Raw genomic sequence first — 21,972 nt, 5'->3', positions numbered from 1 at the left:
ATGTAGAGTTGCCGGGCCAGGGATCTGACCTGAGCCACAGATGCGACCTATACCGAAGCTGTGGCAGGCCGCATGGATCCTTTAACCCACTGTGCTAGACCAGGGATCGAACCTGCATCCTTGTGGCACAGTGATGCCACTGATCCTCTTGTGCCACAGTGGGAACTCTCTCTTTTTTGAGCATTACTTAATAAAATAGTTCTAAAATTTATATGGAGAAATAAAGGGCCAGAAAGAGCAGAGTCAAGTTTAAGAAAGTGGGGATGAGAATGGGACTTGTATTACCATAACTTAAAGCACATTAAGTCAGTACACAAAAGAAAGAACTCTATGGAATATGATATAGAAGCCAGAAAGAGATTCATGAATGGACCTACTGCAAAAGGAGAACTGCAAGAGATGTAGGAAAAAGACTTTTTTTCCGGAGTTCCCGTCGTGGCGCAGTGGTTAACGAATCCGACTAGGAACCATGAGGTTGCGGGTTCGGTCCCTGCCCTTGCTCAGTGGGTTAAAGGATCCGGCGTTGCCGTGAGCTGTGGTGTGTTGCAGACGCGGCTCGGATCCCGCGCGTTGCTGTGGCTCTGGCGTAGGCCAGTGGCTACAGCTCCGATTCAACCCCTAGCCTGGGAACCTCCATATGCCCCAGGAGCGGCCCAAGAAATAGCAACAACAACAAAAAAAAGACAAAAAAAAAAAAAAAAGATTTTTTTTCCAACAAATGGTGCACAATTAATTTACATATGGAAAAAAAAAAAAACTGCCAAAAAACCAAACCGATCTAAACTAAACAATCCACACTGTATTCCACAAATGAATTCCAGGCTGACTGCAAAGCTTAATGTAAAACAATAGTTTCCTGGAAAAGGGTAGAAGAGACTATCTTCACAATGCAGATTAGGAAAAGGTTATTAAACAGAGCATAGAAAGCTACAGGCTGTAACTGCTGGAACTCAGGTTCAATCTCTGGCCTAGGAACTTCCACATGCTGCAGTTGTGGCCAAGGGAAAAAAAAAAGCTATAGGTACACAAAAGACTGAAAAAGAAATTACAATAATGAATTCTGTCAGGATCAAGATGGTAGAGGAGTAGGATGTAGAACTCACTTTCAAAAAACAAACAAACAAACAAACACCCTAAACCAAACCCCTCCCCCCCCCAAATAGAATGATTCACACAGAACATGTATTGAACACTGGCACAAGACCTTAGACTTCCAAAAATGGCAAGAAAACCTCCACATAACTGGGTAGAGCTAGAAGGGAAAAAAAAAAGAGGAGAAAAAACAAAACAAAACAAAACAAAAAACAGGACAAAACCAGCACTCCTGAGAGGGAGCTGCAAAAGAGGAAAGGAATCTGCACGCTGGGAGGCCACCTAACTGATGGGGAGAACAGCCAGGATGGACAGATGGGGAACCTCAAAGCCTCAGACAAAAGCACAGCAGCCAGAGGAGGGAAAGCAGAAAGAGAGCAGCACAAACCAGTACCAGGGCCTCGCGCACCACAGCCTGAGACACTTGGGTGGGGCCTGGGCACCAGACTTGGGCTTCAGAAAGGTCAGTTCTGGGAGGAGACTAGGGTTGGCTGTTGGCAAACAGCCTGAGGGAGTAAGGGAGTGGTGTCCCATGGGCTAGAGTACTGTGCCACACCCAAGGCAGTGTGTGAGGAGGCCTGGGCCTGCCAAATGGGCAAGGCACCATTTTTGAGGAGTGTGAGAGGAGGGGAGTTGGGACCTCTCAGGTGGCAGAGCCCCTTCTGCACTTGCTATGGGCTGGGTGCCAACTGCTGCAGCCATCTCAGACTCTGGAGGTGGGTGCAGCCTGCCACCACTGTGGGTCTTGTGACCAAGCACTGCCTGCTGCCCCAGTCACACCCCAGGGGTTGATGCCTTTGAAGGCCTGGCAAATGAGTGCCACCCATACCTACCTGGAAAGGCACATACCTCTCCATGGCTGCTGGCAAAGGCCCTGGTGACCAGGCACTGCCTGCAGTCAGTGCCCATTGCCCCCACCTCCCTGGAAGCATGGGCAAGCCTTGCACCTGTATGCCCCCTATCAAGGGGATAATGGCCTGCATACACTGAGGAAAGACATGAAAGAGACAGCAAGTGCCCAGACCAAAAGCAACTTTCATGCCAAAAAAACAGTAGATCCACACAAGCTACCCAGGGATGCTACTACATATAAATAGCCCTCCAAGACTACAGTAGATAACTGTTTTCCCTTAACTCACAGAGTAAGAAAAATATAAGCAAAATGAAGCAGCAGGGCAACAATTCACATGCAACCGACAAGGGCTTAATTTCCAAAATAATGCAAACAAATCATACAACCACCAAAAAACAACCCAACATGGGCAGAAGACCTAAATAGACATTTCTTCAAAGAAGATACGGATGGCCAATAGGTACATGAAAAGATGCTCAACATCACTTATTATAGAAATATAAATGAAAACTACAATGACGTACCACCTCATACTGGTCAGAATGGCCATCATTAATAAGTCTACAAACAACACATGCTGGAGATGATGTGGAGAAAAGGGGACCTTCCTATACCGTTTGTTGGAATGTAAATTGGTATAACTACTATGGAAAACAGTGTGGAGGTTCCTTGGAAAACTAAGTACAGAACTACCACATGGTCCAGCAATCCCACTCCTGGGCATCTATCCTGAGAAAATTCAAAGATAACGCACCCCTATGTTCCCTGCAACGCTATTCACAATAGCCAAGACATGGAAAAGATCTAAATATCCATCAATAGAGGAATGGGTATAGAAGATGGGTCATTATGTACATGGAATACTATTCAGCCGTAAAAAGAACAAAATGATGTCATTTGCAGCAACATGGATGCAACCAGAGATTCTCATACTAAGTGAAGAAGTCAAAGAGAGACAAATACTAAATACCACTTATATGTAGAATCTAAAATATGGCACAAATGAACATTATCAACAAACAACTCACAAAGAGAATAGACTTGTGGTTGCCAAAGGAAAAGAGGTAGGGAGTGGGACGGATGGACTAGGAGTTTGAGGTTAGTAGGTGCAAACGATTACATTTAGAATGGATAGACAATAAGGTCCTACTGTATAGCACAGGGAAATATATCCAATCTTCTGAGATTGGCCATGACAGAATTTTTTTTTTGGGAGTTCCCGTCATGGCGCAGTGGTTAACGAATCCGACTAGGAACCATGAGGTTGCGGGTTCGGTCCCTGCCCTTGCTCAGTGGGTTAACGATCCGGCGTTGCCGTGAGCTGTGGTGTAGGTTGCAGACGCGGCTCGGATCCCGCGTTGCTGTGGCTCTGGTGTAGGCCGGTGGCTACAGCTCCGATTCAACCCCTAGCCTGGGAACCTCCATATGCCGCGGGAGCGGCCCAAGAAATAGCAACAAAAAGACAAAAAAAAAAAAAAAAAAAAAAAGAAATTTTTTTTTGGTCTTTTTAGGGCTGCACCCATGGCATGTGGAGGTCTCCAGGCTAGGGGTCGAATCAGGGCTGTAGCTGCCAGCCTACACCACAGCCACAGCAATGCCAGATCCAAGCCACATCTGTGACTTACATCACAACTCATGGCAATGCCAGACTCTTAACTCACTGAGCAATGCCAGGGATTGAATCTGCATCCTCATGGATGCTAGCCACGACGGGAACTCCAGAAAATAGTATTTTTTAAAAAAGAATGTGGAGTTCCCATCATGGCACAGAAGAACTAGGAACCATGAGGTTTCGGGTTCATTCCCTAGCCTTGCTCAGAAGATTAAGGATCCAGCATTGCTGTGAGCTGTGGTGTAGGCTGGCAGCTGTAGCTCTGATTGGACCCCTAGCCTGGGAACCTCCATATGCCACGGGTGCAGTCCTAAAAAGCAAAATAAGTAATATAAAAAATAATGTATACATATGTATGATTCACTTTCTTATACAGCAGAAATTAGCACAACACTGTAAATCAACTTTAATAAACTTATAAAAACTTAAAAAGGAGTTCCCATTGTTGTTCAGCAGTAACAAACCTGACTAGTATCTATGTGGATGCAGTTCGATGCCTGGCTCCACTCAGTGGGTTAAGGATCCGGTACTGCTCTGAGCTGTGGTGTATGCTGCAGATGCAGCTCAAATCCTGTATTGCTGTGGCTGTGGTGTAGGCCAGCTGCTGCAGCTCAGATTTGACCCCTAGCCTGGGAAGTTCCACATGCTGTGAGTGGAGCCCTAAAAAGAAAAAAAAAAAAAAAAAAAAGAAAGAAAAAGAAATAAGACACTTAAAAAAATAATGAATTCCTAGGCAATTTGCAACACAAATGTTGAAGTACTTATATACAAGATACATAAAGACCTATTAATACAAAAACCACCCCCCCCAAAACAAAAAACCCACACAGAAAAAATAACAAAAAAACAGAAAATCCAAACCCTTATAAAAAGGTAATTTCCAAATGATCAACCTTGTCATTTACCTTATCGGTAGCCTGGAACTGACAGACTAAACCCAGTGAGAAACCGTTACTCACCTACCAGAAAGACAAAATTAAAAAGATTGACAAGGGCTATTGGGATGTGCAAAAACCTTCCTATTATATCCAGCAATTCTATCTTAACTAAATACCCACAAAAATGTGTGCATAAGCTTCAAGAGAGATGTAAAATAATATTCCTACTGCTTTATCTGTAGTTATGGTCAAACTGGAAACAACACAAATATCCATCAACAATAGAACAGGGTTATGTGCAGACATGTGAGACAGACACATTCGTAACGTGCACACAGGAATATTCAATGTTGTCAACGAAAATCTAGAGTTGCGAGCAATATTCTGAATTTCATAAAAACTGAGCAAAAGTATCCAGATTTAAAAAAAAGGAAAAAAAAGGGGGGGGTTCCCATCCTGGCTCAGTGGTTAATGAACCTGACTAGCATCCATCAGAACGCGGTTTCAGTCCCTGGCCTCACACAGTGGGTTAAGGATCCGGCATTGCCCTGAGCTGTGGTGTGGGTCGCAGACGTGGCTCAGACCCTGTATTGCCGTGGCTGTGGTGTAGGCCGGCAGCTGCAGCTCCAATTTGACCCTTAGCCTGGGAACCTCCATATGCCTTGGGTGCGACCCTAGAAAGACAAAAAAATAAAAAAACCCATATACTTTGATTTCATTTATGTTGTTCAAAGAATAGGCATAGTTAAATATGTTTAGAAACAATTACTGGAAAACCTAGGAGACTCATTACCTTCTGGAGGGAGAAATGGAAAGGCCAGTTAATTGGTTGGGACAAGGGAGCTTTTGGAGTAGGGCAGTGTCATTGTGATCTGAGTTGTGGTTACAAAGTTGCTTGTCTTGTAATCTGCTAAGGTGGACATTTTTGTGTTCTCTGTGTTATATTTCACAATAGAAAAGGTTTCCTTTTTCCCTTCCAGACACCCGACATTTCGTGCAGACCATTGCTGTGCCCTAACTTCATTCAGGACCCTACCTACCTCAACGAGGAGTGGGTCACACAGGAGGTATGGTCTGGCAGAACTCATAGCAGCAGCTGCTCCAGCAATGTGAAGAAGTTCTAGAGACAGCTGCAAGCACTGTGAATCTACTCAACACTCCTGACCTGTACAGTGTTAAATGGTCAAGATGATAAATTCTGTTATATATCTCACAATTTTGAAAAAATGAGTTCCAGATTTCATAAACCTTAGCTATGGAAACAATCATACTCTATAGGATGCTTTTGATACTATCCAGTCCTGTGGCCTTTGGGTCACGACCTAGGGTCTCAAACGAAGTAAAACTCTACAAATGCAAACTCAAGTAGGTAATAATGTAAGACTCAAAAATGAGTTTCATCTGTGACTTGCTGCCTCACTGCCTTCTTTATATTACAAAGCACTCAGCTTATTCAATTCTAAGATGTGGAACAAAAATAAAATGTTTTATCATCTATATTTAACTTCATTGTTCTGCTATAATAAAACAAGTGTGGTTTTTATATAGTTTTTACTGGTAATCCATTGAATCAAAATGGTGTTCCCTAAAACTGGAAAAGGTGAGATCACTTTTTTTTTTAAATATATTTTTGCCTTTTCTAGGGCCACTCCTGTGGCATACGGAGGTTCCCAGGCTAGGGGTTTAATTGGAGCTGTAGCCACCGGTCTACACCAGAGCCACAGCAACATGGGATCTGAGCTGCGTCTGCGACCTAAACCACAGCTCACGGCCACGCTGGATTCCCAATCCATTGAGCAAGGCCAGGGATTGAACTCGCAACCCCATGGTTCCTAGTTGGATTTGTTAACCACCAAGCAACAATGGTAACTCCAAGATCACCTGCTTTTAATGAGAAAATTAAATAAGACTTGACTGATTAAATACCAAAATTTATGGAGCAGGGCTTTTGTTAGTCTTAGCCTCATTTATATGGAGACAAAATTCCTATTTGGTTAGGTGTCTTCCCCTTATTCATCTATACAAAGTCAAAATGAAATTTTTACTCTGGAGTAAAAAAGAAGGCAAGATAAAATATTAGGTTTAAGCTGAACTCATCTAGCACTCCCCCCCCCACATGTTCTCTAAAGCCTTTGTAAAAGCAAAGAAGTATGTGTTCAAATACTCTATAACTCACTTCAAAAACAAAAGACTTGTAAAAGACAACGCTTAACACAAAATTTGAATTAACTTTATTTCCCCTACAGTCAACAACTTCTCTGCATTGAATTTTAAAGCAACAAAGTAAAATAAAATCCCCCAAATGACAAGGTATCAGAAATCCAGATTTAGTTACACTTTATTTGTGAAAATGTTGAACCATTTTATTGGTCTGTAAAAGAACCATCATCTGGGTCAAAAATGAATTCTATAAATCAAAGAATATTCTACACTTTGGAAAAGAAAATCAGCAGTAACATTCTCACTGAATATTGTAAATTACACTTTTCTTCATAAAAGGTACATACTATTCTGCACTTTTCCACCAAAAGCAGTGGTGTATGTTATGCTTATTTATATATATATATAAAAAAAAAGATCCTGTGGCAGGAAAAATCCATTCTCTTTCACTTTTACTGAACAGGAGAAAATTTTCAAGTCTATATAAAGTTGCCTATAAGCTGGAAAGTGAACATGTTCAATCTCCATTTACATTTTAGTGCATTTTTTGACAATTGTCACATTTTTAATAAAAGTAAGAAAATGCATATAGCATTAAAGAGTGTTTCATCAAATGTTTAAGGGATTAACAAAATATAGAGCAGAGGACAAATCATCGTGATGTATGAAACTGTTTATAAAAATGAGAGAAATCCAGGCAAAGCTTACAAATCCTTTGTCATTCAGATGAGTCATACAAAATGAACTTTGGATACCTGTTCATTTTTAAAAGTTTCTTCCTTAATCTTTTGCATATAAACATCATGCTAACCTCAGTACTAAGATACCAAACCCCATCCTGGTAAGCAACATGCTTCTGTGCTATCGCCATGATTTCCAAAGAATATAAATTTAGCCCTTGAATGAACAATGTATGAGATCTGCTCTGTAAGTACCTGGTGAAAACAACTGCTAACAGCAGCAATAATGTTTCAACATAAACAAAACAAAACTATCCTGAATCAATTAGAGATCCATCTTTGCAACAGCAGCTTTTTCTGAGAGCAAACAATAGCAATAAAAGTGTACATTTGATGAAACATCCTTTGCATTCTCTGTACTGGAGAAACATGAAAATAAATATAGTTCAAGGAAGTATAATTATTTTTCTAATACTTCTTTCTCAGACCTGTACTAGTTTACTGGTTCAAGAAGCTTGCATCACATTTTTGTCATCTGTATTTTACATATTGCTATCTGGGTAATTCAAATAAAATGCAGGTCTTGTAAAAGAATGAAAACATTGACAAGTATGCATGTGCCAGGGACCAAATTAGAGGGTTCTTTGGTGCCATTAGTCCAAATTCTCAGATTTGAAGGATAATATGTACCAATAAAAAAAGTCTGCTGTTAGACATTTACAGCAGTGCTCTGTCTTGCTTCACATTACAAATCGAAACAGCTGTTCTCAATAAGCCAATTTTATTCTTAAAATCAGGCATTGCCAGAAAGTTTTGTACATTAACCTGGACCAGTGATGGTTCTGTACCCTCTGTTGCTGTGAAACATGACATGAGCTAAAGGCAAAGACCGGTTCTCACAAGGACATCTGCTTCAAGTTAGGAACCAGAACAGTGTATTTAAACAGTCTTCTTAGATATTTTCTTGCCTTTCTTAAAAACTAGTTTATTTTTAATGTAGCCTCGCTTCCTTTTTGCGGTCTAAAAAGAAAACAGAACACATGGTGTTAGTCCAAGTTTCTTATGGATTAAAAATATAAATATACACATGGTTTGCTGCATAGTGATGAAGACCGTCTTAATAACCCCTTAAGCTTTTCCTATGGCTAGACTCCTTGAACAATGAGCACTACTAACTGTTCTATGCCAAGAATGCTGAGATCCAAGATGAACTGAATGAGGTCTTTAAACTTTAAGGTCAAAGGACTCCCAGCAGCACCCCTCAAATGCCTATCACATATTCCTTATCATCAAGTGAATGAATCCCCATCTCCCCTCTCAACCACTAAATGCTTAGCTGTAATAACAGAATACATAACTAGACTAAGGATTCGGAAAATGTTAATGATGCACCTTGTTTAATAGTCTACAAGAATTAGCTGTGTGTCAGAAATACAAATTGACTTAGTAACCTTCGGAGTCCCAATTTTCTTATGTGTAAAAAATGACTATACCTATCTACAGAAATGAAAGAGAAACAAAACTACTTGGCACATTCTCCAATTTAGGTAGGAAAATAAATACTTAAATACTGCAAACAAAAACACCAAGAAAAAAAACAGTAACATTCCTTGCATTTCACAGATCTTTAAAAAAATAAGACATTTTTCTTAACACTTCAAGATCCCACTAAAATACTGTCAAATGACGTTCTGTGGTATACATAAAACAAATTACTACAAATGTGGTGGTAGAACTTACTGCAAAAATGTTTGCAATTTTAGAATCTCACAAGATAAATCATATAGGCACATGTGCCTGACAATCTGATATATCCAAAGATATAGAGAAAAGCAACATTTTGGGGGAACAAGTAATTTAATGCACCACCAAAGCACTGGGTTAGCAGAGCATGAAGACTCAAGAGACCCCACAATTCAATTTCCACATTTTTTATTTTCTATTTTTGGGGGCCATACCCATAGTATGCAGAAATTCCTGGGCCAGGGATAGGACCCACACCACAGCACTGACTGTGCCGGATCTTTAACCCTCTAGACCACCAGGGAACTCCCAATTCTCACATTTAAATACAATTTTTGAAGGAGATTTCAGAAAACTTGGCAAATTTTCTGCTATATCATGTACATATATGTATGATGTTCAGTTTAGAACAATTTATAATTCTAACAGATGAAAACACAAGGCAAAATGTAATCTTTCATAAGGTCACAAAAATTCGCTACTGCTACCTTGTCCATGATATATGTTACCTTATTATTTCTATTTTATTAGGGCAAAAAAAATTTCAGAGTGCACAACTTGTAAAAATTCAAACCAGGTCAAAGAGTTGGTTTCTTTATCAACATTACCTACAGATTTCTAATTTGAAATCTTTTCTATAGGATCCTGTAAAATGCCCCAGGTGTATGCAAGTGTGTAACTAGGCCCTCAGGGTGCTTTTCTCTAGGAGCAGTGAGCCATGCAGAAGGTCTTTTGGCAGCCCTGGACTACAATTCCTACCTAGTGCCACAGCCATGTCAGCTTTGCAAATAAAAAGCATTCCTGCCAGTACAAAATAGACTAGAAAGCCTGGAAACCAGAAATTCAAGATCTATGTTGTTGGCTATTAAAATGCATGTTTTGGGCACATTAAACAGATGTATTTTTATTTATCCATACACTTACTTATTTGGGGAAAATGATAGGAAGGCAAAAGAAGATTGAGAATATTCACTATCATCATTCAGACAGCAAGTTCAGTGGGCTGGTTTTTCAGAAAAGGTAGACCTTAACTGGGCTTAGATATTTTAGGAGTGACTGTGCTAAGCCAGCAGCATCTGCTCTTGACCTCTGCACTGAGGTGATTCACCAGTTTCTCCTACCACGTGTGCCTACGAGAAACTAGATCACTTGACAATTCCTTCAATGATTTAAATAACTGATCCAAGCCATGTAAACATAAGCATCTTTCAAGACTTAAGACAGAAGTCAGTCTAATAACAATTAGTATTATCATGATTAGGACCTTAAAATACAATCTTAATATTTCATCTGACTGCTCATTATTTCCCATCTCCCACAGAGGGCAAGCCACATACTCATTTGTAGTAGTTTTTATAGCAAAGATTAGATCTATTTGGCTTAAGTGAACCTCTAATAACATACTTCACACCTTATTAAATATTTATGACAGGAAGGCGGGCAATAGTCAGATTATCACAATTCCTGCCTAAATGCTTTGCCATGACAGTTACATCTAGAAATAATTATCTTAAGACGAATGATTTTTCTGGATTCAGGACTCAAACCAACTCAAACTTATTTATTATTCAACACACAATATAGTAACATCATACTAAGAATGGAACATGAAAAAAATGCTATGCAAATTTGCTGTGTTGTGGCTCAGTGGAAACGAATCTGACTAGCATTCATGAGGACACAGGTTCAACTCCTGGCCTTGATCAGTGGGTTAAGGATCCAGCATTGCTGTGAGCTGTGATGTAGGTCACAGATGTGGCTGGGAAACCGCATTGCTGTGGCTGTGGTGTAGGCCAGAAGTTACAGCTTCGATAAGACCCCTAGCCTAGGAATCTCCATATGCCATGGGTGCGGTCCTAAAAAGACAAAAAAAAAAATTTGCTTTGACCAAAAGATGATGAACAAATCACAATTGTTTTTGAGTGTTGGGCATTTTTAGATTCAAAAAGGCTCAGAAACCAATGGCCACAGATACTTCTTACTTTATAAACAAGTCTTACTAATAGCAATGGCACAAACTAAAGTCAGAATGCCTCTGGAAAAATCTCACCTTGGTTAACTGATAACCACACTTCCCTATGGAGAGTTATCCAGAAACAGTTGCGAGGCAAGGGATCCCTGAAGTGCTGGGTTTGAAAGGAATGCCCCCAGGAGACTAGCTTGATATTTACTTTGTATATAAGTCTTAGTCTTTATACATCTGGCAAATGAAAACTTATTAGCAATTTTCATAAGTATTTTTTCAGACAAGCCAACCAATCTTGAGTGACTCTATACACCTGACTTCATTTGGCACCTACCTTCTTTGACAAATACTTCTGTTTTGGGAAAATGTTGGTTACTCGAGGTTTATGGTCTAAAGTCTCCCTGTTATCAGGTGCTTTCACTTTATATATCCTTACAAGCCAGTGTTCTGAGGTAAAGGCCTCCTCCAAATGCTTGAATTTAATGTCCTTGTTTCCAATCTCAGCATTGCGTGTTCTATCGAAACCTGGGGGTGTACGGAAATCCAGCTGCAAAGTGACATTAATATTGGATGTTAATACTGGAAAACATTCCATATTAGAAGGCAATAAATATTATCACCAGAGTGCAAATTTCTCTTTTTAAACTAGGAAAACAGAAACTGAATAACACATAATAATTATCAACAGTTCTCCTATGCTGCTAACTAGATAGGAAGAAATTAGGAAGAGAGAAAACTTAAATATATCAGAATTAGAGTTTCACTGAGAATGGATCATCACTCATCACTTAGAATGGATGAGCAGCTTGCAGGCACACACACAAAAAAACAAAACAGAAAAATTTTAAGTATTCAGAGAAAACACAGAGAATGGCCTTTTTCTGTCCCAGGGCCTTGCACTATCTATCCTTTTATACTCAAAGTTCATTCAGCTCTTTTGCATGGCTGATGCCTTTCTATCCTTTGGTCTCAGCCCAAATACCATCCCTTCATGGAAATAGTTTTCTTTGGACTGATGGTTGAGAAGTCTTCTCCATTGATTCCTCATTCTTTCAGCCTACAGTGATCACTGCTAAAGTTTTTACTTTTAAAATTACCAGTATCCTCCACTAGGATGTAGGCTGCAAGATGACTTTATCTTTTTCAGTGTGGCTTTGTCTCAGAGTTATTTGTTAAGCCAATGCACAAGTAAGCAGTGACATTAACCTTACTAAAAGTGGGAACTGAAGTTAAAAAAAACAAACCATGGGAAGAGCAACCAGAAATGAAAAAGGAAAATATGCAGGGAGGGGAGAAGATTTTTAAGAAATTCTCAGACTAAGTTTATGTTGACACAAAGAACATAACAAACTCAATTTAAAAATAAACAAATCTCCAGTGGGGGAAATAACTTGTTACTGCATATCTATATAAATAGAAAAGTTATACCTCATGTCTTAAACATACTATACTTGAGTAGGGAAAGGCATCAAAATGAATGCATGCTAGATGCATGGCTTAAAGCTCTTAATAAAAACATCTTTCAATTTTATCATTAGTGAACAGAGAAACTAATCTTTAACCCATTTGCTGTGGTAGTTAATTACTATGGTTTAACTGCTTCTTCTTTAACATGAGTTTAGAGACCAGGGAGTAGCCTTCAAAAGAAATTAAAACATAAACGAAAACCTGAATCTGGTAATAAAATTATTGTCTCTTTTTTCAAAGCCACCTGCAGAGTAATTCCAAATGAATAATGCTGAAATATTATCTTGATCCCTGGTACCTGTATAAATTTAAACAAGCAGTTTTCCCTCTGCTTTTCAGCATCAACCAGAAAGTTTAGAGCCAGCAAGTTTCAAGGTGTATAAAAGTGTAACTTGGTATTACAACATGCAATCTGAGATCTTTGAAGAAACTTAGAAGCCAGCAGTCCAAACCCACTATATTCAGAAAAGAAAAAAACAAGTCCAGAGCACTATACACTATATTCAGACAAGGAAAAAGCAATTCAACCAAGGGTTATATGATCTATCAGAGCGGGATCTGGAACCCAGGTATCCTGACAGTCTGCTGTCTGCTCTTTTTTGCCACAAGGCCTCTTAGCACGTTCTCTCATTTTGTTGACTCTTAGTCTTTTGTACCATGTCATTCTAATTTTCTGGGAAATTCTGACCCAGAGAGTCCCAGCTATCTGTGGTAATGGAGAACAGGGACAGAGTGAATATCTGAAGTAACTAAATAATTCAACTCCTTAATTTCAGGTATTACCCACCAGACAGTAAAGTAACTTAATTAAGATCACACCATCTCCTGGCTAGAAGACCTCTGCCCGGAAGAACAATGTCTTCCAAAAGCATGATGTCAAAAGGTGGGATGGCAAGCAAAGGTTGGATTTGAGCCTATGTTAATTAACATTTTGGAAATCAATCTTTGATGTAAAATATACTTCTCCATTTTTCACATAGATGTTTCAGAAATTAAATTTAATGGAGAAAAAAATCTTTAGACGAGCATATTTTTCTTTACAGTACAACCAAAACATCATTATCCTGTTTTTTAGGGTCAAACAAGACCACTTAAAATATTCCTTTGAATAAAGACCAGTTACAAAAACTGATGTAACTAACCTGCATTTCTCCAAATCTGTAGTATGACATTTTATACATAAGGCAATTCAACAAAGTAGGGGATCCTGCTTTGTCTACGCGGAATTCTCCTTGTGGGGTGAAATAGTCACTTTCCTAAAGGAAAGAAAGAATCCAGAAGTTTCTGAGTCAGTTTAATATATCACATGCAAAGCTAAAGTTCCCCATTTCATTTCTCTGTAAGAACTAATTTTTGAGCTATCTTCATAAATCCATGTTTAGTTACAGCTCAAAAAAATGTAGTATCAGAAGATGAATTTATAAATTTAATGTGCTCGCTTCAGCAGCATATATACTAAAAAATAAATTTAATGTGATCTCTTTAAAAAACCAGAAAACTATCATGGATGTATTTTATAGCTCAGCTTAAGAGAATCCAAGAATAGAGAAAAACAACAATAGTCTGTGGGAGTAAGGGAAAGGCGATCAATTCTACCAGATTTTAAACCATGTTACACTGAAACCTCAGTAATTTTGAAAAAATGGTACCAATACTACAATTTAATACCAGGTAAGTGGATCTCTCCAACTTTCCCTCCACTCCCACCCCATTACTCCTCTTCAGAGTTTTCCTAAATTTGTTCTTTATTTTTTCCATATGAGCTTTAAGATCAGTTCTTTATTTGGAAGATGAGTGTTCAGAAACTTCCTACAGTAATTTTTATTGGGAGATCATCAAATTTATAAATTAACTTCTAAGAGGGCCAATCTGGCACTACAGAAAAAAATTCCTTGTCTAGGGATTTATCCTGCAGAGATGCTTATATGTGGGCAAAATGATGAGTGTAGAAAGTTGCTTATTGCACCACTGTTTTATGAGATTAAAAAACTGGGAACAGCCTAAATGTTCATTAATAGGGACAGGTTATATAAATCATGGTGCACTCACACAATGGAACACTGCGCAGATTAAGAAAAAGGGGGGGGGGATCCACATATTCTATAAAGAAATATCTCCATAGTATACTATGAAATAAAAGCAAGAACAAGGTGTATATTTTGCTACTAGTTATCTGCTCCAGTAAGAAATAAGAAGTGACTACCATGGACTCTTCTTTTGCCCATCCTCTATGAGCTCACAGCTGAGTGTGAGAGACAAGACAGAATCTACCTACAAGGCAGGCTGTATGTGATCTGATGACGAGTAGACATAGATGCACCAGAGAAGGGCTTCAGGAGAGGGGACAAATCTGTGGTAGGGAAGGTATTCCAAGAAGGAAAGAGTATAAATACATGTGTCCAATGAATCAAGGAGAAACCAGAGGCCAATTTCATGGGCTAGTGGAAAAAGTTGATAAGAGGGTCGAGAGGCCAGCAAATGAAAGTATTAAGGGGTTGCATTCTGAGACACAAAGTTTGGATTTTATACTTTTACTTCTTACAGAGATTACTTCAAACCAGCGACTAGGCTGAGGCTTCTGCTACCTTACTATAAATTCTCACAACAGCACTACAGATGAATTATTCCTGGCGTTCCCATTAGGGCTAAGTGAAACAGTTTTAATCACCACTGTAACACTAGAACCTAGAACAAGACCTAGTGCTCAGAGGATACAATGCTGACTGGCTGAAAACAATGTGCCTTCAGCACCAGGCTGACAGCAGCAGGGTTTAGATCCAACTCACATCTGTCAGGCTTAAAGGCTCCTTTCCTTAAACTAATGAAGGCTTTCAAAAAAGCTGGAAAGTAACACCGATCAGTGTCATATTAGACTGGGAGAGGGAACAAGACGAAGTCAAAGACAGCAATTTCAAGGCTACTGTCCTATCTCGGGTTTATAAGCACAGGGGTCATTACCAGAGTGGAAGTGATGAAAATGGAGACAAAGTCCAGAAGTGAGAGGCTATGAAGGAGTAAAAGCAAGAATCTCGACAAGGACTGCTTCAAAAGGGAGAGTGGAAATACTGAGTTTCAAAAGTTTTAAGCCTGGAAAAATGCTTTAATAAACAGTAAAGTCAGAGTAAGGGACTCATTTGGGGGACAGGATGATAAAAACAAATAGGGTGTAATCAGCAAGATAAGAGGGTTACCTGGACACTGTCAGCTGTCTTGCACACACCTAGAATGATCTAGTTTCTTACCCGAATGTCTTTTGGATGTTCCCCTTCAGCTATTCTAACCATCCAGAGAAACTTGTTGATGTCATCACCAGAATATCCAATAACCCCTCCAAAAATAACCAAAACATAATCTACATCCAGACTCCTCATGATTTTATACGCTGCTGTTTCATTTGAAGACATAGCTTTTCCCACCTATAGGAAAAAAACGTGAATGTGTGTACTTAGTCCCAAAATACACTAAAATAAAAATGAATGCACATTTTAACATTAAGATGGAATGCCTCTCAAGAGTTTGATTTACATGGAATTCTTTTTATAGAAATGATTTGCTATGAATTCATCAAATTTACTGAGATTTATAAGCATCTCACTTATTATATAACCAGTTATAGCAGAAATGTCAAAGTCAGAATACATATCTGAATATCTTGCTAATAATTAGGTCTCATGAAATTAACATTTTAATATGAAAGTAGGTAAGCTTAGAAGAAGGAGAACTTCGGAGTTCCCATTGTGGTTCAGAAGAAATGAATCCATACTATCCATGAGGAGGCAGGTTCGATCCCTGGCCTCATTCAATGCGTTAAGAATCTGGTGTTGCCATCAACTGTAGTGTAGGTCACAGATGTGGCTTGGATCTGGTGTTGCTGTGGCTGTGGTACAGGCCAGTGGCTTCAGCTCTGATTCGCCACCCCCAGCCTGGGAACCTTCACATGCTGCGGGTGCGGCCTTAAAAAGCGCCTCCCCAACCAAAAAAAGGAAGTAGCAGAACTTTTTACAACCTCAGGCTGGGGATGACCATCAAATCTAGCTAGCACAAATATATTCTTCTCTTCACTGTCAAATACCTAATGATTAGCTACAACACTAATGCAAACAGAACTCATTTGGCTAACCCCAGTTGTCTTTTTAAAAGATTTAAAATCTTTTTAAGAACAGAGAGGTGATGACCTTAATTAACATAACTTACTTATTTAATAGTTAGTGCAAACAATTTGCATGCCCATAAAACAGTGCATTTGCCTTACATACTTGCAAATTTTCTCTTAATTTATGAAATGGAAAATACAAGTACAGTACTTTATGTTTCAGGTTTTGCCTAATTCTCCAGTGAGCTAAAAATATGTCATGAGATCTGCCAGTAATCAGCCTACGATTCTGAATACTTAAATAAATTCTATTCTTAAAAACAAAATAATCACACCTTGAACTCACTTTATTGAATAAACACGTAAAGAAGTATCTTAAGAATTCAGCAAGCAAAGAGTACTTTCACCCCATTTCCCCTACTTAATCACACAAGTGAAATCTGACCGCCAAACAGTGAATAAAAAGTTGTAAACTTTTGATTTTCTGTTGATCAAATTCTTACCAGTGCTATGTGGCTGTTATTCCAAGTGTTATTATCCACCAAAGTAGTTCTATTGGCCATCCCAGCTATTTGATAGCCGTAATCCCACCAAGACATCACTCGGGCATGTTCATCTGTATTTTGCCTTAGCCAAAAGTAAGCTTCTCTAAAATCATCTAAAATATTCCTGGTGCTGAAAAGAATCACAATATTCTTTTAAATGAGATCTTATGTGAAGATGGTAACTTGAAATCTTGAGGTGCCAAGCCACTAAATAATTTCACATTTTAAGGATGGTAGTTAAAAGCCTCCATGGTAAGGAGAAAAAGTACACAATGAAGAGCTAGACTAGTGCTTCTTAAACTTTAGTATGTATACAAACCAGTAGGATATTTTATAAAAAGAGAAAATTCTGGTTTGGTAGTTCTGGGGTGGAGCCTGATATTGTGCAAATATATCAAGCACCCAAGTGAAGCAGAACCTGGGGTTGGGATGTAGGAAAGCAGTAACCAGCTGTTTTTAAATTGTAGCTGCATCAGAAATACCAGAGGGCTTATTACACCCCAGACTGCTGAATCTCACCCCCAGGTTTCTTGTTCAACATGCTTAGGTAGAGTCAAGAATTTGTATTTCTAATGCATTCCTGGTAATGATGAAACGCTGTGTCCAAGGATAACACTTTGAGAAAAGCTAATGTATATCTTATGTGTGCAAAGATATTCTGGAAAAGAGCATGAAATACAATGAAGACTATCTAAATGTGAGAAAAAGAGTGTGTGTGTGTGTGTGTGTGTATATATGTGTGTGTGGGTCACCTTGCTAAAGAGCAGATTGATAGACCATTATAAATCAACTATAATAGAAAACATAAAAATCTTACAAAAAAAAAAAAAAAAAGACTATCTACTCCCATCAAAGGGGATGGTTGGAGTCTCATGCTGAGAAGAAAAATAAAAGGGGAGGGGAGGGGAAGGGAGGGGAGGAGAGAGGAAAGAAGGGAGGCAGGCAGGCAGGCAGGCATGGTAGATTTAAATGCAGAGCCTCATACACATCTGAATTCTCTTTTTTGAGATTGAGGGGGACGGGTAGGTATAAAAAGACTTTTGCAGTCAAGCTGTTTTCTTACCCATCATGATTGTAAGAGGCCAGGACCACACTTGGGCTGGAGTAGGCATTGCTTGTGACCCAGGTACAGTGGACTGCAAACATCATCAATAGCATCAGCATCAACATGGTAACGATGCTTTTTATATTAGGACCTAACCCTTCTTCAGTTTTTTCCTGTTCAGCTACATGCTTCCTCACTTTACCTGCCTGAAAATACAAAAACTGATTAGATAAATTCACCATCTGACTTGCTTTCATTAAGACACACAAAGAGGAGAAGTATGGAGAATGTTCTTAATTTAATTCTTTCAGAAGGAAAATGTGTAACAATCAGGAATTCACGTGTGGGGTGTGTGTGTGTGTGAGAGTGAGTGAGAGAGAGATACAATGTTCTCTAAAAATTATCAAGGTAGATTCTAAAGTCAAATGTGAATGAGAGTACTTTCTGAACTATACCCAATCCAGGATTGGGTTGCAGAGCAAAGTATCTCCAATAAGAAGCAGTTTTCAGATTCAACAGTCCTCCTGTTTTATGTAAATACAAAGGGGATAACCAAATGATCTTACTTTGGCAAATTTTTCTTATAAAATCTGTACTCCTCATCCTGAAACCATCAATGCCCAGTTATAATCCAGACCATACAGGACTTTAGTACAGGAAAAAACTGAATTATCAGAATCAGTTTTCTGATTTCCAAATCAATAGACTTGTTAAAATTAAGATTATATTTTTTAAAGCAACCAAGAACAACAAAAAAACACCCAAAATCTAAAAACAAAAACAAACCAAAAAACCTTAACAAAAACTGGGAGAAAAGAAGATAATCATAGGTCCCAAACTGCAAGGGACCAAATAGGGAGTTCCCGTCATGGCTCAGTGATTAACAAACCTGACTAGTATCCATGAAGACTTGGGTTTGATCCCTGGCCTTGCTCAGTGGGTTAAGGATCTGGTGTTGCCATTAGCTATGGTGTAGAACGGCAGCTACAGCTCTGATTGACTCTTAGCCTGGGAACCTCCATATGTCACAAATGTGGCCCTAAAGATAAAAAGAAACCACCAAACAAACATAACAACCACAAACACAAAAGCAAGTATATGCTTTGTTAACACTAATTTGTATGAATTATATTGAACCTATAATAGTAAGGAAATAAAGAATTTTAAAGTTAATATTCATACAGGAAAAGATTCATCACTTATTGGTATCTAAAAACCTAGTTAATAGAGTAAAATTTAATATATCATCCAAGGCAACTACTCTAATTCTTACAAGTCTTTTCCACACTTGCACTAAATATAATCCTGCTCTGTTAGCTGAGAAATTAAAAGTGAATTACAGGAATTCCCGTCGTGGCGCAGTGGTTAACGAATCCGACTAGGAACCATGAGGTTGCGGGTTCGATCCCTGCACTTGCTCAGTGGGTTAAGGATCCGGCGTTGCCGTGAGCTGTGGTGTAGGTTGCAGACGCGGCTCGGATCCCGTGTTGCTGTGGCTCTGGCGTAGGCTGGTGGCTACAGCTCCGATTCAACCCCTAGCCTGGGAACCTCCATATGCCATGGGAGCGGCCCAAGAAATAGCAACAACAACAACAAAAAAGACAAAAAAAAAAAAAAAAAAAAAAAAAAAAAAAAAAGTGAATTACATATATTGGCCGGATACCTACTGCTAACAAATGGAAGGCATCTTTTTGTAAAAAAATCTTTTTTTTCTTTTTAGGGCTGCCCCTGAGGCACATGGAAGTTCCTGGGCTAGGGGTCAAACTGGAGCTGCAGCTGCAGGTCCATGCAATAGCCACACAGCCACTGCAACACTAGATCTGAGCCACATCTGTGACCTACACCACAGCTTGCAGATCCTTAACCCACTCAGTGAGGCCAGGGATGGAACCCACATTCTCAGGGACACCATGTCAGGTTCTTAACCCACTGAGCCACAATGGAACTCCACAGAGGCATCTTATTTTAAAGGCACTTTATTCTCTTTATTTCACTATTCAATCAATTAAATTAAAACATTTACACTGAATGTGGACCTCAAGGATAAGCACTTGTGCACATGGTTTCAGAGAAGGCTTTACAGTCCTAAATTTTATGTGATTTAGTAGAACACCAGCTTTTTGCTCTCAAAAAATGGGTTCTAGATAGAACCTGAACCAAAAAGTTGATTACATTCTTTATATTACATTCTATTTTCTCATTCTGAGCTAAAAGACCAACCAGGATTCAAAATTTGAGGAAAACAGTAGAGCCAAATGTCAGTTTGTCTAAATTCTTGTTTTATCATATTTCTTAATATGTGTAGTTCTTACTGTGGGGGAAAAATAAAGCACATGAAAATTTTAAAGGCCTTACTTTAAATTTCCCACCTTATCATACAAATTTCCTGGGTTTCTCTTATCATCCTCATCACTGCTGTCCTCCACAGGTGGGTTTTCCCTTTTCATGTCATCCCCCAAATAGTGCTCAAAAACATTAGAGAAGGCAATGGCAGACAGCATACAGACGACTGGAGTCAAGGTCAACATCAGCCTCACCATCACACCAGCAAAGTAGACAGCACTGATGGCATACAGAGCAACTGCAAAGACAAATTCTCTCATAATACTTCAGAAGAGAAAAGGGTTACATGAAACTCAACTGAATATTTACAACTACATTAGAAACAAAATCTAAAAACAGACAAGTTTCTCATAAAAGGGCTGTTTTTAAATTAGTAATACCAACCAATTTAAAAGTCATATTTAGAAATTTTAACTAGTGTTGACCAAATAAACATTACATGTCAACTGTTTAAAGAAATGTACCATGATTCAAATTTAATTATTTTAATTATTTTAATTATTTTAATTAATTTAATTATGGGTAATGAGACAATTCATTATTTACCAACAGCATTACATATTAAAAAAATCCATAACAAATGAAAAAATATTTGGGGAGTTCCCAATTGTGGTTCAGTGGTAATGAATCCGACTAGTAACCATGAGGATGCAGGTTCCATCGCTGGCCTTGCTCAGTGGGTTAAGGATCCAGAGTTGCCGTTGGCTGTGGTGTAGGTCAAAGATGCAGCTCAGATCTGGTGTTACTGTGGCTGTGGTGTAGGCCGGAAGCTGAAGCTCTGATTCGACCCCCAGCCTGGGAATTTCCATATGCAGAAAGTGCAACCCTAAAAAGACCAAAAAAAAAAAAAGCATATATGTGTGTGTATGAATTTTTTATATATATATGGTGAATTATATTATGAGGCACAGGAAGTTTATAGAATCAAATAAAGTCTGAAAAGTCTGTGCCAAGAACTGACATGAAGCCTGCTTTAAAGTTAGAATAGGATGAGAATATAATTTATTAACCAGAGGAGGAACTTGTAAAGTTACTGTCATCAGACTTAAAAAAAAAAAAAAAAGTGCAAGTAATCTCCAAAGGCCAAAGCTTTCCAGATAATTTACCCACCACTGAGAATGAGAAAGGCTCTATCATTTCTGGCTAGAGGCTATAAATATGACTTTATAAAGTCATTAAGACATTTTAGTGCTTATCTAATTTGAGACTAATTCACATTTTTTTTCCAGACTAAAAAATACAGTTTATCTCAATGAATTGTTATATATGCACACACCTGTGTAACTAATACCCATATCAAAATACAGAACATTTGCATATCTACTCAGAAAGATCCCCTCAAGCCTCTTCCCAATGAATAACTGCTTTCCCCCTCACTATAGAAGAGGCAATCACTATTTGGATTTTCAAAGCAGTAATTTAGGTTTCCTTATTTTTAAACTTCATTGAACTAAAATTACGTAAAAATGTTCTTTTGTACTGGCTTCTTTTACTT

General features: G+C 38.7%; 1 protein-coding gene across 2 annotated transcripts in view; it reads right to left on the bottom strand.

The window, feature by feature from the left end:
• The window catches only part of STT3B (STT3B, catalytic subunit of the oligosaccharyltransferase complex), a 102,699-nt gene continuing 87,370 nt past the window's right edge, over positions 6,644-21,972 (bottom strand). The window contains exons 10-16 of one of the 2 annotated variants that reach the window (XR_002338187.1): positions 20,504-20,715; positions 18,153-18,340; positions 17,048-17,219; positions 13,925-15,867; positions 13,594-13,882; positions 11,319-11,531; positions 6,644-8,295 (exon numbers count right to left, since the gene is read on the bottom strand). Coding sequence is in view for 1 of the 2 variants with exons in the window: in XM_003132088.6 (XP_003132136.3) it covers positions 8,215-8,295; positions 11,319-11,531; positions 13,594-13,707; positions 15,694-15,867; positions 17,048-17,219; positions 18,153-18,340; positions 20,504-20,715 (1,154 nt within the window). In the remaining variant the exon portion in view is untranslated. The remainder of the gene's footprint in view (positions 8,296-11,318; positions 11,532-13,593; positions 13,883-13,924; positions 15,868-17,047; positions 17,220-18,152; positions 18,341-20,503; positions 20,716-21,972) is intronic. The other variant, XM_003132088.6, reaches the window with a different exon arrangement.

The sequence above is a fragment of the Sus scrofa genome, chromosome 13 (assembly GCF_000003025.6).
Source record: "Sus scrofa isolate TJ Tabasco breed Duroc chromosome 13, Sscrofa11.1, whole genome shotgun sequence".
Classification (NCBI taxonomy): Eukaryota; Metazoa; Chordata; class Mammalia; order Artiodactyla; family Suidae; genus Sus; species Sus scrofa.
Note: the sequence above shows the minus strand (reverse complement) of the source record. Positions and strands in the feature narration are given on the sequence as shown.